The 14671-nt window shown below is 45.8% G+C and overlaps 1 protein-coding gene across 1 annotated transcript in view; it reads right to left on the bottom strand.

Annotated features, from left to right (window-relative positions):
- The window catches only part of fer1l4 (fer-1 like family member 4), a 118680-nt gene that overhangs the window by 63331 nt on the left and 40678 nt on the right, over positions 1-14671 (bottom strand). Inside the window, exons 16-23 of the mRNA XM_055652728.1 lie at positions 14310-14418; positions 11813-12005; positions 10494-10614; positions 7953-8053; positions 7110-7197; positions 3633-3746; positions 1341-1493; positions 23-203 (exon numbers count right to left, since the gene is read on the bottom strand). Coding sequence (XP_055508703.1) covers positions 23-203; positions 1341-1493; positions 3633-3746; positions 7110-7197; positions 7953-8053; positions 10494-10614; positions 11813-12005; positions 14310-14418 — 1060 coding nt within the window. The remainder of the gene's footprint in view (positions 1-22; positions 204-1340; positions 1494-3632; positions 3747-7109; positions 7198-7952; positions 8054-10493; positions 10615-11812; positions 12006-14309; positions 14419-14671) is intronic.

The following is a 14671-nucleotide window of genomic DNA, read 5'->3' as shown; positions in this document are numbered from 1 at the left end:
CAATGCTCGTCTCATTCCTCACAGTCACTGTTGAGCTTAATGGGCGGCAGCATCCGAGTGGTGTCCGCCTTCGCTGCTTCGTCATACACGGGGATATATTCCTGGGGCAGGCTGCTGACGATGTCTTTAGTGGACTTTGTCGCTCCCAGCCACATGGAAACCTCCAGTTTCGCAAAAATCTCCCCAATCGGTGCCCCTGGTGCCTGGTGGACAATAGAACACAATCACATCAGAGGAGACCACTCCATTTTGATCAATCATCAATCACTAGGGTGAGACCAAACGCAAAATACTGTAGACATTATCTTCTCTCTCGATATCAACATTGCTCTGAAATGTTCTTAACATATTATGTTTGCAGATACCAAAGGTCGATGCCAAAAAATTCACAGATTTAAAAAAAATAAAAACATTAAAATGTTTTAATTGACTTTCCCAAAACATTCAATTTAAAAAAAAAGGTAAACTGAACCGAAAGTAAAAGTTTCACACACTTGTGAGGCCTTAAGATATGTATGTGTTTCCTGTCTCATGGAGTACGGCTCAAACATGCGACAGGTGACTGGGTACAAGGCTCGGCATCTGAGCACAATGCTGTGAAACTAAAGGGAATGCACTGTACTTTAGTTTACTTTAACCAAATGGGATATTTATTGTTAACATCTTTCCATTGGTTGCCTTGTTCTTCTCATTACAGCTGTCTGTTTGGCCGACCTTTAGATCTGGCTCCAATGTACCCAAGGAATTATGGCCCTGTCCCACAGTACAAGTTCATTCCAAGAGCTCTCCCGCGTTTATTTTTAAATCGTGGTAATCACGGAGAATGCACGTAGCGGGTACGTCGGAGCTCGGGGACGTCTCTTAGCAGGTCGTAACGCTAACGGCAGGTACTCGGGAAGACTCGCAAACGGCAGGTAAGCTCAGGAAGACTCGTGAAGACTTTTCAACACAATGAAAAATGTCCACGAGAGCCCCGAGTACCGACGAGCGGCCATTACCGTAAATCTCTGAGTTCGAATCAGGGCAAACTCGGGAGAGCTCTTGGAATGAACTCGTACAGTGGGACAGGGCCATTAAGCCCAAAACCCAAACTAGTCACGGGCCTTTTACTGTGACCCTCCAGTGACACTGCTGAGTTATCTGCTCATGTGGACATCAGTCCTGCAAGAACCATTTGAAGGTTTCTGTGACTCCTGGGAAATGCGGAGTTGCCGGTATAATTCGTCTCAGTGGAATGTGCGTGAAACTGCGTGAAACCGAGTGTTCCATTTGGCAGTGAGGCCCAAGGAGACAGTGCAGTGAGAAGGGTGGACGAGGATGAGATCCCTATCTCTGCTTACCTTCATGAAGAGGGACTGAATTTTCCCACAGTCCTGTCCTTTCTCTTCCTCCACCACCGAGTACAGAACCTGTCGAGCTGGGACTCGTGCCACAGCCACACGCTTCCCATTGCTCAACATCCAGATGAAGATGTCGGGAATCGGAGTCTGAGGCTGAGGGAAAACAAGTGAAGACAATGTTTCACACGAGCGTGATGCAATGCTGTGGACTGTGATGCCAGGACTGATCTAGACGGCATCATATCGGGAAGGTGGCTGCCACTAATCTTTATCAACAAGGATTAAAATCAGAATTACGTTTCTTAAGTTGATCAAAAGAAAAACTTTACCGATTTTAAAGACTAAAACACATCTATTTCCTAGATTAAAACTTTTGGAAAAACAGATTAGAATCTTCGAACCAGAATTATTCAATTGCCAGACCATTAAGTCTACTTTACTGGATTCCTTCGAATCAGAATCAGTGAGTTTGGAATCTCAATGGCAATGATTGTGATAACTTGTGCCAACCTCCTCGTCCCAGACATGAAAGATGAGGAAGCAAATCAGTGACTGAAGTCCTTCTTCACCAAAGTTTAGAATTTCAGTTGGTGTATGGAGTGCACCAAGGATTTGGGTCGTTTTTTGTTGACATATGGCCTTCTTGTTGGTCCGAGGTTGCAGTGCGGCTGGATCTCATAGTTTTCTCTAGAATGGAGTCAATAGTGCTCATAACATGAGCAAAGTTAAGATTGACAAAATCTTCAATGTGGTCCTTATAGCCTCTGTTCTTGATACTTGGTGTGTGTGCGCATGTGTGTCCTTGAATATTTGGACTGCAGTTGCCTTGACGATACTGAAGATGTTGCACGTCAGAGTTGTCAACAAAGTGTTGGATCTCTTACATTCTTTCTACTTATGCCCCTGTCCCACTTAGGAAACCTGAACGGAAATCTCTGGAGACCACCGCCCCACCCAAGGTTTCCGTGTGGTTCCCGGAGGTTGCAGGTGGTTGCCGGAGGTTGCAGGTAGTGGAAGCAGATAGGGAGACTGACAAAAACCTCCGGGAACCGCACGGAAACCTTGGGTGGAGCGCAAAGTCTCCAGAGGTTTCCGTTCAAGTTTCCTAAGTGGGACAGGGGCATAAGATTAGTGGGAGAACTGGCAAGGGGAAGGAGAGAGAAAACAAGGGCGATCTTAAATAGACACCAGTCTTACTCCTAAGAGGGACAGGGGCTTAACTGCCCATTCTTTGGGCCACAGGTTCTCTGTTGTACCTCAGGTTTCAGTGCTTCGGGTATTTGTTTGCCCTTGATGAAGTTTCTAATTCCAGGATGTCTTGCGTTTAATGTTAGTTCGCTCCTAAATCTTCTGCTCATCAAAGCAGCATTCTGTAGCACAGAATTAGGCCCTTCAGCCCACCACATCCCTGCGAACCTTCATGCCCATCAACACATCCCATTCGCCTGCATTTTGTCCGAATCCTTCGATGCATGTTTAAATGTCAATTTAAATATCTCTTAAAAGTAGCGATTATATCTAACTCAGGCAAAATAAATGTTCTCCTCTAATCCCCTTTAAAACGCAGGAGAGACAAGGAACTGCAGATGCTGGTTTACCAATAAAGACACAAAGTGCTGGACTAAGACTGAAGAGGTTCCCCGATCCAAAACGTTGGCCAACTGTGTTTTCCAGAGATGCCATCTGACCCGCTGAGTTACTCCAACATTTTGTGTCCCTTTAAAACTACTTCCTTTCACCTTCAGAGCCTGCTCTTTTATTTTTGTCAATGTAAACATATAAGATAGTTAAGGGCTTGGACACGCTAGAGGCAGGAAACATGTTCCCGATGTTGGGGGAGTCCAGAACCAAGGGCTACACGGTTTAAGAATAAGGAGTAAGCCATTTAGAACGGAGATGAGGAAACACTTTTTCTCACAGAGAGTGGTGAGTCTGTGGAATTCTCTGCCTCAGAGGGCGGTGGAGGCCGGTTCTCTGGATGCTTTCAAGAGGGAGCTAGATAGGGCTCTTAAAAATAACAGAGTCAGGGGATATGCGGTGAAGATAGGAACGGGGTACTGATTGGGGATGATCAGCCACGATCACATTGAATGGCGGTGCTGGCTCGAAGGGCCGAATGGCCTCCTGCACCTATTGTCTGTTGTCTATGCACAAATTGCCTTGTACTGCAAAGTGCCGACGTAACATGAACTATAGCACCGCTAAAATAAATCTTCCACCATCTGCAGATTCACTCCTAGCTCATCAATTTCTGGATCTGAAGCAGAGACATTCCTAATGTGCCAATCTCACCTCCTCCACTTGTTTCTTGAATTTCTCCAGGAGTTTTTGTACTTCTCCCAGGTGCAACTTGATATTTTTCCCCTTTCGTTTCAGAATTCTTCGTGCCTGTTTGGCATAATTAATCTGCAAAATGTGAAATAAAAGAAATTTGTTGGTATCCAAAGCAGAATGTCTGCAGCATTAGCCAACCCATTCTTATGAAATATCCAGAAGGTAGGTTTCATTGTGTGTCTCCAAACACATATTGAAACTGTTACGTCATCTGTGGAAAGAGTAAAAGAGTTCACATTTCAGATTGAAGGCCCTTTGTTAGAACTGGGAAAGAGAGAAAACGTGTTGGAGTTAGGCTACAGCGAGGCTGGATGAATGGGACAGAGAAACAAAGACAACAGGTGTAGGAGGAGGCCATTTGGCCCATCGAGCCAGCCATTCATTGTGATCATGGCTGATCATCCACAATCATAAAGGGATTTATTTGACAAGTAAGGCAAAGGTTGTCAGAGTGATGCCAATATTTACAGAGCTATCTGGTTAATAGATTGATGAGGGCAATTAGAGCATATCAAACTCTCCTCCCCAAGATCCTGGCCATACACCTGGCTTTCCACACCAAGCTGGCCTGCCCTGCCTGGCACTACACTGTAAGATCTGTACAACATGCTGATGGTCGACTCCATTCAAGGACCCAAGCAGTCGTTCCAGGTGCAACAAAGGTTCACCTGCATCTCCTCCAACCTCATCTACTGCATCCGCTGCTCTAGGTGTCAGCTGATTTACATCGGGGAGACTAAGCGGAGGTTGGGCGATCGTTTCGCCGAACACCTCCGCTCAGTCCGCAATAACCAACCTGACCTCCCGGTGGCTCAGCACTTCAACTCCCCCTCCCATTCCCAATCCGACCTCTCTGTCCTGGGTCTCCTCCATTGCCAGAGTGAGCAACAGCGGAAACTGGAGGAACAGCACCTCATATTCCGCCTGGGTTGCTTGCGTCCGGATGGCATTAACATTGAATTCTCCCAATTTTGCTAGCCCTTGCTGTCTCCTCCCCTTCCTTAACCCTCTAGCTGTCTCCTCCCACCCTCCCATCCGCCCGCCCTCGGGCTCCTCCCTCCTCCCCTTTTCCTTCCTTCTCCCCCCCCCCCCCCCCCCCCCCCCCACCAGTCTGAAGAAGGGTTTCGGCCCGAAACGTCGCCTATTCCCTTCGCTCCATAGATGCTGCTGCACCCGCTGAGTTTCTCCAGCAATTTTGTGTACCTTCGATCTTCCAGCATCTGCAGTTCCTTCTTGAACAACATGCTGATGGACGTCATTTGCCACTTCTCTACCCAGTCATGTAAAGTAGGTGCCCTGACAACTGCACATGCCATCAACTATCTATAGAGTCATAGTCACACAGCAAGGAAACAGGCCATTTGGCCCAACTTGCCCATGTCAACCACAATTCCCCATCTACGCTTGTCCCACCTGTCCACATTTGGCCCACATCACTTGTGGTCAGCGTCCCCTCCCTCAGATGCCGTTCTGATCGCCATCACTGTCCGACAAGCCAGGAAAGGCCAACTTTCAGCATCATTGGCGGCTACTGGCTGATATTGGTCTGGCCACCTGAACCCTTGCCAACTTAGTCCTTATGAAACCCAGGCATCCCACCCAGAGAGAAGGGAGTGGGTGAGAGAAGAAGCAGGAGAGAAAGAGATCCAGGATGACACCCAATTTAGGCGACTCTTTGTGTATTAGTCAGAGAAGTGGATCTGTAGTCAGGCATTACAATCGCTCCACACTTAAATCTCTACCACAACAGCAATATTTCTTACTGAAACTATGATCACTAACATTATTCACGTTGTTTCCTTTCCCATGCATCTGTACACTGTGAATAGCTTCATTGTTATCATGTATTGTTTTTCCGCTGACTGGTTAGCACGCAACTAAAGGGCCTGTCCCACGAGCATGTGACTGCATGCGGCAAGCGGGACCAAACCGGAAGCGGGGGCCGCATGGAGGTAATTAAAAAATAAATTGGATAGGCATATGGATGAGAAGGGAATGGAGGGTTATGCTATGAGTGCAGGCAGGTGGGACTAAGGGAAAATAAGTTGTGTCGGCACGGACTTGTAGGGCCGAGATGGCCTCTTTCCGTGCTGTAATTGTTATATGTTTATATGGAGGTCGAGTGATCCCCGTACAGGGCCGGTCCCACCAGCATGCGACTGCATGCGGCAAGCAGGACCAAACCGGAAGCGGGGGCCGTGCAGAGGTCGAGTGAGTGACGTGAAGTTCGAGCGAAGTCCGTGGGAAGTTCGCGCATGACATACGGCGTCAAGGCGTGCGTACGGCGTCGAGGCAGCTGCGGGCCGGCAGGCATTTGCCGCCCGGAATTTTTGAACACGGTAAGTTTTTCGGAACCCCGCGGGATGTCGGGGCTCCGTACGGCTCTGGCGATCGAAGTGGGACCGGCCCCGCGAAGCCGTGTGGCTCAAGCGACCACGTTAGGTCGCGCTTGCCGCATGGTGTCGCATGCTCGTGGGACAGGCCCTTTAAGCTTTTCACTGTGCATGAATGAATACTTTATTGTCACATGTGACGTGACAGTGAGATTCTGTGCTTGCATACCCAATGTATACAAACAATCGCCCATAAATGATGGACCATGTGGTTCTGGACTTTCTTGCCACCGTAAATAAAATATTTGCGGGTTCACCCAACTGCCAGTGTTGGTGGGATCACTGCCAAACCTGGCATCATCCTCACACCACACCCCATTAACTTTATATAATTGAGTATAGAAGTTGGGAGGTCATGTTGCAGTTGTATAAGGCGTTGGTGAGACCACATTTAGAATATTGTGTTCAGTTCTGGGCACCATGTTATAGGAAAGGTGTTGTCAAGCTGGAAAGGGTTCAGAGAAGATTTACGAGGATGTTGCCAGAACTAGAAGGTGGGAGCTATAGAGAGAGGTTGAGTAGGCTGGGACTCTATTCCTTGGAGCGCAGGAGGATCTTATGGCGGTGTATAAAATCATGAGAGGAATAGATTGGGTAGATGCACAGAATCTCTTGCCAAGAGTAGGGGAATCGAGGACCAGAGGCCATAGGTTCAAGGTAAGGGGAAAAGATTTAATAGGAATCCGAAGAGTAACTTTTTCACACAAAGGGTGGTAGGTGCACGGAACAAGCTGCCAGAGGAGGGAGTTGAGGCTGGGACTATCCCAACATTTAAGAAAGAGTTAGACAGGTATATGGATAGGCCAGGTTTGGAGGGATATGGACCAAGCACCAGCAGATGGGACTAGTGTAGCTGGGACATGTTGGCCGGTGTGGGCAAGTTGAGCCGAAGGGCCTGTTTCCACACTGTAGAACTCTATGACTCTCTGACTTAGAGCCTCAATAGACAGCTAGTGAGAAGCACAGCGATCACCTGTTCACTGAGACACAAACAAACACAGATTTAAGGTAGTCTTGAGACAGGTTGCATTCGCCCACTTACAATGTTACATTTCAAGCTCTTAATCCGAGATCTATCCAGATTGTTCGGCCGGTTCATGGTTTTCTTATCAGCATAAATGTGATATTGTCTATGACAAAAAAAAAAGAAGTAAATAAACAAGGCCCTCAGCTAAGAAGCTGAATTATACAAAAGACTCTTTGGCCCAATTTGAAACATCTTGAAATCATTGCAATGTGTTTCCATTTCCTTGCTTACAGAGCCAGAATTGGTGACCCTTCTTCAGACTGATGTCAGGAGAGTGGGAGGTACAAAGATAAGGAAGTGCAAGGTGTGAAAACAGGACAAAGGGAATAGAGACCAAGGAAAATGTAGAATAGATCATTGTTAGCTGGGAGAAGGTAACAACAAAGCAAACAGATAAAATGTAGTCCATATTTAGGGAACGGGGTTTCCCCTCTTCCATCATTGAGGAGGCTCTCACTAGGGTCTCCTTGATATCCTGCAGCTCCGCTTTTGCATCCCCTCCCCCCAATCGTAACAAGGCCAGAGTTACCCTTGTCGTCGCCTTCCACCCCATCAGCCGTCGCATACAGCATATAATCCTCCGATATTTTCGCCACCTCCAACGGGATCCCACTTCTAGCCACATTTTCCCATCTCCACCCCTTCCTGCTTTCCGCAGAGACTGTTACGTCCGCAACTCCCTGGTCAACTTGTCCCTTCCCACCCAAACCACCCCCTCCCCAGGTACTTTCCCCCGCAACTGCAGGAGATGCAACACCTGTCCCTACACCTCCCCCCTCGACTCCGTCCAAGGACCCCGACAGTCTTAAAGAGAGATTTGTCTCATTTATATATATATGTGACAAAACAAATCAAAACCTGCAGCCAGCAACAAACTCGTTCAAGACTTGAGTGAAGTAATCGTCTGGATTAGACTTTGGTCTCTTCACCATGTGAAACAATTCATCCAGCCCATCCTCCTGTATTTGGAAAAAACAAAAATAGAATTAAAATCGTAGGGCCTGCCATTTACTGTGCAAGTCCCGCTGTCATCCACAAACGTATTAACCATGGAGAGAAAAAAAAGGAACTGCAGGTGCTGGTTTACAAAAAAAAAAGTGCTGGAGTAACTCAGTGGGTCAGGCAGCATCTTTGGAGAACAGGAATAGGTGATGTTTCAGGTTGGGGAGATGGAGTGTAGATTGTTGACCATGCCACCGGCACCGAGATACTCAAGCTACTCCAAAGTGCTGCACTTCATCCGACAGCCATGCATACACTGAGTTTGGGGGCAATTATGGATGTACAATAACCAGTGGATTGCCCCGGGTCACCCACATGAACAGATGCTAAAATGCACCACCAGGCTGAAACTAAAGGGCCTGTCCCACCAGCATACGATAGCATGCGTCTAGCGCGACCAACCGCGGTCGCTTGAGGTGTACGGCGTCGCGGGGCCGGTCCCACTCCGATCGGCGGAGGCGTATGGAGTTGTGCGGGGCTGGTCCCGACATCACGTGGGGCTCCAGAAATCTTGCACTGTCCGAGGTTTGCAGGGGCATTGAGGGCATACTCAGCATCTCGACGGCGAATGCCTAGCGCGTGGCGTTGCACGATGATGTCACCCCGACGCCGTGCGACGTCCAAATTCAGTCGGCCCGCCTCCAGCCCAGCTGATTGGTGAGTTTGACTTAAATTAATTTAGCGTGAACTGCGCTTCCGTTTGGTCGCGCTAGACGCAAGCAATCGCATACTGGTGGGACAGGCCCTTAACATGGTTGTCTCATTAGAACTGGAAGTGCTGCACTGACACGGGACTCTGTCACTGCATCTGTTCCAACGTCCCCACCATCTCATGTCATTACTGAGTCTGCTGCTGGAATGGAAGGGACTGCCTGACCCGCTGCGTCACGTGATACAACACAAGGCTGCTGCAACTCAGTGGGGCAGGCAGCATCTCTTGAGGGAATGGACAGGTGATGTTTTGGGTCAGGACCTTTCTTCAGATCAGTGCCACGGCACCCGCTTCCCTCTTCCACTTGTTTATTCCCACTTTGTCCCAGTGAATTAACTTAGAAAGCTGGAGAATGGTCAAATCTGAACACAAAACTAAACATATATGTAGGAAAGAACTGCAGATACTGGTTTACACCAAAGGTAGACATAAAATGCTGGAGTAACTCAGCGGGGCAGGCAGCATCTTTAGAGAGAAGGAATGTATGACGTTTTGGGGTCGAGACCCTTCTTCAGACAGGACACCCAAGCTGAATATATGACTGCACTAGCTGCCCCGTAAATGTATTTGCTTTTGCAGTCGCAGTGGTGCAGAGGTAGAGTTGCTGCCTTACAGCAAAATGCAGCACCGGAGACACGGGTTCGATCCCGACTACGGGCGCTGTCTGTACGGAGTTTGTCCGTTCTCCCCGTGACCTAGGTGGGTTTTCTCCGAGATTTTGGTTTCCTCACGCATTCCATAGAGGCACAGGTTTGTAGGTTAATTGACTTGGATTAATAGGCTTGATAAATGTAAAAACTGCCCAACTTGCAGTGCAGTAGCCACTAAGCTTCACTCACTATATTATAATTATATCCAGTTTCCTTTAATTTTATCTGCCTGTAATTATGTGGGTGGGATTTATACGTAGTCTGGGGTGTGTTCGTGGCTAGGATTCCGGTGCAGACGCCCAGATAGTTTTAGTTTAGTTTGGTGAAGACATAGTTTTCAGCCATGATCACGAGTATGAATGACACGTATATATGCTGGAAGACGATGTACTCATACAAGAAAGAGTCTTTATGAGTGATTTTACTGTTTTGTACTACTACTACAATAAAGGAACTAATAATCAAGTGTTTCTGGAATATTCTTCTTTCGACAGAACCAGGGGCCACTGTTTAAGAATAAAGAGCAAGCCATTTAGAACGGAGACGAGGAAACACTTTTTCTCATAGAGAGTTGCGAGTCTGTGGAATTCTCTGCCTCGGAGGGCGGTGGAGGCAGGTTCTCTGGATGCTTTCAAGAGAGAGCTAGATAGGGCTCTTAAAAATAGGGGATATGGGGAGAAGGCAGGAAGGGGGTACTAATTGTCACGCCTTGACAGCCATGATCACATTGAATGGCGGTGCTGGCTCGAAGGGCCGAATGGCCTACTCCTGCACCTATTGTCTAGTGATGGCTTTGAATGCCAGGTGCAAAGCTTGTAGAATGTGTAAGATTACCTTATACACCATAGCCAGCATATTAGTGACTATCGAGGACTAAAACCTTGAGACGTCGTAAAGACCGTCACTACATCCAGTAATAGTCCCTGGTGCACTCTTCAGAAAGTACAAGGTACTAATTGTAAAACCTCTAACCACTAGGTTAAAAATGTTCAAGTGCAGTAGAGCAAGGTGGCAAAGTATTCATAATGTTCCTACCAGTCTCTCTGCTACCTTTGCAAGTACATTGCTGTTATACAAGCGCCAGGAATAGTCTTCCCAACAATTCCACACATACACACATGGTTTCTCATAAAGGTATGGAATGCAACAATAGGATCTGAAATAAAGGAAACATTGGCATGTTAGCAAATGAAACGCAGTAACATAGAAACATAGAAAATAGGTGCAGGAGGAGGCCATTCGGCCCTTCGAGCCTGCACCGCCATTCATTGTGATCATGGCTGATCGTCCCCCATCAAGAGGATTTCCAAAGTCTACAGTGTGATTTAGGCCATTTGGAAGAATGGGCTGAAAGATGGCAGATGGAGTTTAATGCTGATAAATGTGAGGTGCTACACCTTGGCAGGACAAATCAAAATAGGACGTACATGGTAAATGGTAGGGAATTGAAGAATGCAGTTGAACAGAGGGATCTGGGAATAACCGTGCATAGTTCCTTGAAGGTGGAATCTCATATAGACAGGGTGGTAAAGAAAGCTTTTGGTATGCTAGCCTTTATACATCAGAGCATTGAGTATAGAAGCTGGGATGTAATGTTAAAATTGTACAAGGCATTGGTGAGACCAATTCTGGAGTATGGTGTACAATTTTGGTCACCCAATTATAGGAAGGATGTCAACAAAATAGAGAGAGTACAGAGGAGATTTACTAGAATGTTGCCTGGGTTTCAACAACTAAGTTACAGAGAAAGGTTGAATAAGTTAGGTCTTTATTCTCTGGAGCGCAGAAGATTAAGGGGGGACCTGATAGAGGTCTTTAAAATGATGAGAGGGATAGACAGTTGATGTGGACAAGCTTTTCCCACTGAGAATAGGGAAGATTCAAACAAGAGGACATGACTTCAGAATTAAGGGACAGAAGTTTAGGGGTAACATGACGGGGAACTTCTTTACTCAGAGAGTGGTGGCGGTGTGGAATGAGCTTCCAGTGGGAAGTGGTGGAGGCAGGTTCATTGGTATCATTTAAAAATAAATTGGATAGGCATATGGATGAGAAGGGAATGGAGGGTTATGGTATGAGTGAAGGCAGGTGGGACTAAGGGGAAAAAATTGTTCGGCACGGACTTGTAGGGCCGAGATGGCCCGTTTCCGCGCTGTAATTGTTATATGGTTATATGGTTAATAGCCCATGCCTGCACAGCACTGTGATAAAGTTGAGATATTGATCCAATTTCCCATTTAATGCTGCAGCAATCTCCACAGGAAAAGCCTACACACCTTCCCTTGACCTGCAATGACACTGTGATGGTTGAAATAATATTTAAAAGGGATTATTTGATGAATTTTCAAGTGTACCTGTCATATTCTGTGTTCTCGGCTTTTCTGGGTGGTATCAATGAGTTATCTTTTGGAAATAAATTAACTTCAGTATTCTCCAATTCATCCTCGGAGTCTCCTGTTTCCAGCAACGATTTATGTTCTTCACTCTCTTCCACTTTAACTTCTTTCTTCTTTTTTGTCACAACTTCTACCAATTTGCCGCAGTTTCCTGCAAAATATATTCACAATGAGCAGCTTTCCTTCATACTCCGACTGATGCTCCGCCCTCATAGATTACAGGACAACATATATAGAATCTATATAAAACTCAATGTCAGAACAACTCTTAAAAGTATGTGCATAGCTATCTGTGGGGTGAATTTGTGGAATGGTCTGGAGCAGGAGATACAACTTAGCACAAACATAATTCAGTTTAAAAAAATGTACAAAAACACGTTTTTAAAAGGATATTGGGATGAGGATAGGTGATTGTGAGTGGGCTATTTGTTATACTGATTGTATTGGGAAGGGTGATTATAGGATGATGGGTTGTATCTATGACTAAGAGATACATAGAATGTGAGGAGTTTTTCTTTATTTTTTTCTCTCTTTTTTGTATGGCTTTGTAAATATTTGATTAGCGTATGAATGTAAATAATTTGGTGTACATATCGCTGCCGGTGTACATATGGTGTACATATAGCTGCTAAATTTGACTAAGGTAATTATAAGCAGTTGAATAAGGGGTGGGAATTAATGAGCTTTGGCTTCTTCCTGCTCCTTTTCGGACACATACAATTTCATTTATTTATAGATATTGTTTATGACACTTTACAAATATTCTTGTTTTGTTTTTTGTATGCTGTTTCACATTTGCTTTTTATTCTTTTATTCTGTTCGAAATAAAGAATCAAATAAATAAATATGATCTGGACATAAATGTTTCCCTTTGCCCCGACTCTCAGTCTGGAGAAGGGTCCCAACCCAAAACGTCACCTATTCCTTTTCTCCAGAGATGCTGTCTAACCCGCTGAGTTACTCCAGCTTTTTGTGTCTATCTTCTGGACATGTTTGGTGGGTAGGTTTGCTGACGTCACCAACATTGTCTGTGTAATCCTTCCTGTAATGGGGTGACCAGAACTGCACACAACCTATGTCACATACTTTGAATAGCATGCAAGAAGCAAATTGTTGGAGGGACTTTTGTGGGTTAGGCAGCATCTGGGGACAGAACGGAACCATTAATGTTACATCAGATTAGCTCCTGATTCCAACATCTGCACTCTCCTCTGCCTCCACTTTATATAGCATAATGTGAATGCGATGTCATTGGTACAATAAGACTTTTGCACATTTCTGGTTTTATAAAAAAAATGAAATGTTGCAGATCCTGGAAAACTGACATAAAACATGGAAACACTTTCCCATTTCCCAACGCATCGTCAATGCTGAGACTTTTTAGCTACACAAGGTGACTGATTGACACAGAACCCAGCATCTTCTCAAGCCCTAGTCCTGATCTTCCCTCGAATCATTGCACCCATCCATTCCCCTGAACTCTCTCATTTCTTTCCGACCTCTGAAACTTCCCATACCTAGATGCTTGTTAAATGTTGTGAACTATCAGCATCTGCTGCCCATCCAGGCACTGGGTAGATTCCAACTTGCCTCTTGATGAAAATGTTCTTCCTCACATCTCCTCTAAACCTCTTAACCCTCATCCTAAATTTATGCCACCTTACTTTGGACACCTCTGTTTAGATTAGAGATTTAACGTGGAATCCAGCCCTTTGGCTCACCGATTCCACGCCGACCACTATCATATTTTCTCATCCCGCACACTGGAGGCAATTTACAGAAGCCAATTAACGTACAAATCCGCACGTCTTTAGAATGTGGGAAGAAACCGGATCATTCAGAGGAAACTCAAGCGGTAACAGGGAGGACATACAAACTCCGTACAGCCAGCATCGCTAGTCAGTATCAAACCCAGGTCTCTGGCGCTGTGAGGCAGCAACTCTACCGCTATGCCACTGTGCTGCCACTGTTATGGGGTAAAGTTTCCTACACTAACACCTTGTTGCCTGTGATTTTGTACACATCACCTCACGCTTCAGATTTAATTCCTCCTGCTTGCTCTGCCTGTTCCATCACACACAAGGCACTGGGCTTTGTTCAAGGTAGTCACTGCTCTGATGTCTGTATGAAGATGCTACAGGCCACATCACCAGTCCTGCCTGACCCATCCCTAACTTAATCCCTACCTTCAAACCAAGCTGAACTGATTGAATTTGGCATTTTCAATGTATGTGAATACTTGGCCAATAAACTTACTTACTTTCAAACGTTTTGTGGCGTCATTAAGGCTTAAGTTTCTGCTAAACTTTGTTTCTCATTAAGAGACAAATGCTGCATTACTTTTATAGCACTGATGTTACCTACAACTGACACGACAAGTCTCTGACACCAGGAACAAAACTGAAAGATTTGTCATATTTTGGCACAGTGACTCTGTAACTAAGCATGTTCCTACCTATGGACACTTCAAAGCTGAGAAGTCGTGAGCGGACAGATGGATCAATCAAAGTGGCCTCGAAAAATGCAGCAAAAAGAAGGAATTCCTCTTTTTCACCTGTAACAGCCTGAAAAACAACATAGCAATAAATTACCATTGAATTACATCAAGTGGCTATATAGCCTTAAGAACAAGTTGCAGCATGCGGTCTAACATTTGAGGCATCCATCGCTGCTACAATCAAAGAGCCTACATCATCAATCATCAGTACTCATCAGTAACAGGAGAGGTGCCTCTGTCAGGCAGTCACCATGTGTAAGCTGTGAGATACCACTCTCGATACAACAGGGATGGTAGCAGGATCAGGAGGTGGTGGATAT

The sequence above is a fragment of the Leucoraja erinacea genome, chromosome 21 (assembly GCF_028641065.1).
Source record: "Leucoraja erinacea ecotype New England chromosome 21, Leri_hhj_1, whole genome shotgun sequence".
NCBI lineage: Eukaryota > Metazoa > Chordata > Chondrichthyes > Rajiformes > Rajidae > Leucoraja > Leucoraja erinaceus.
This window is presented reverse-complemented; position numbering and strand designations above follow the sequence as displayed.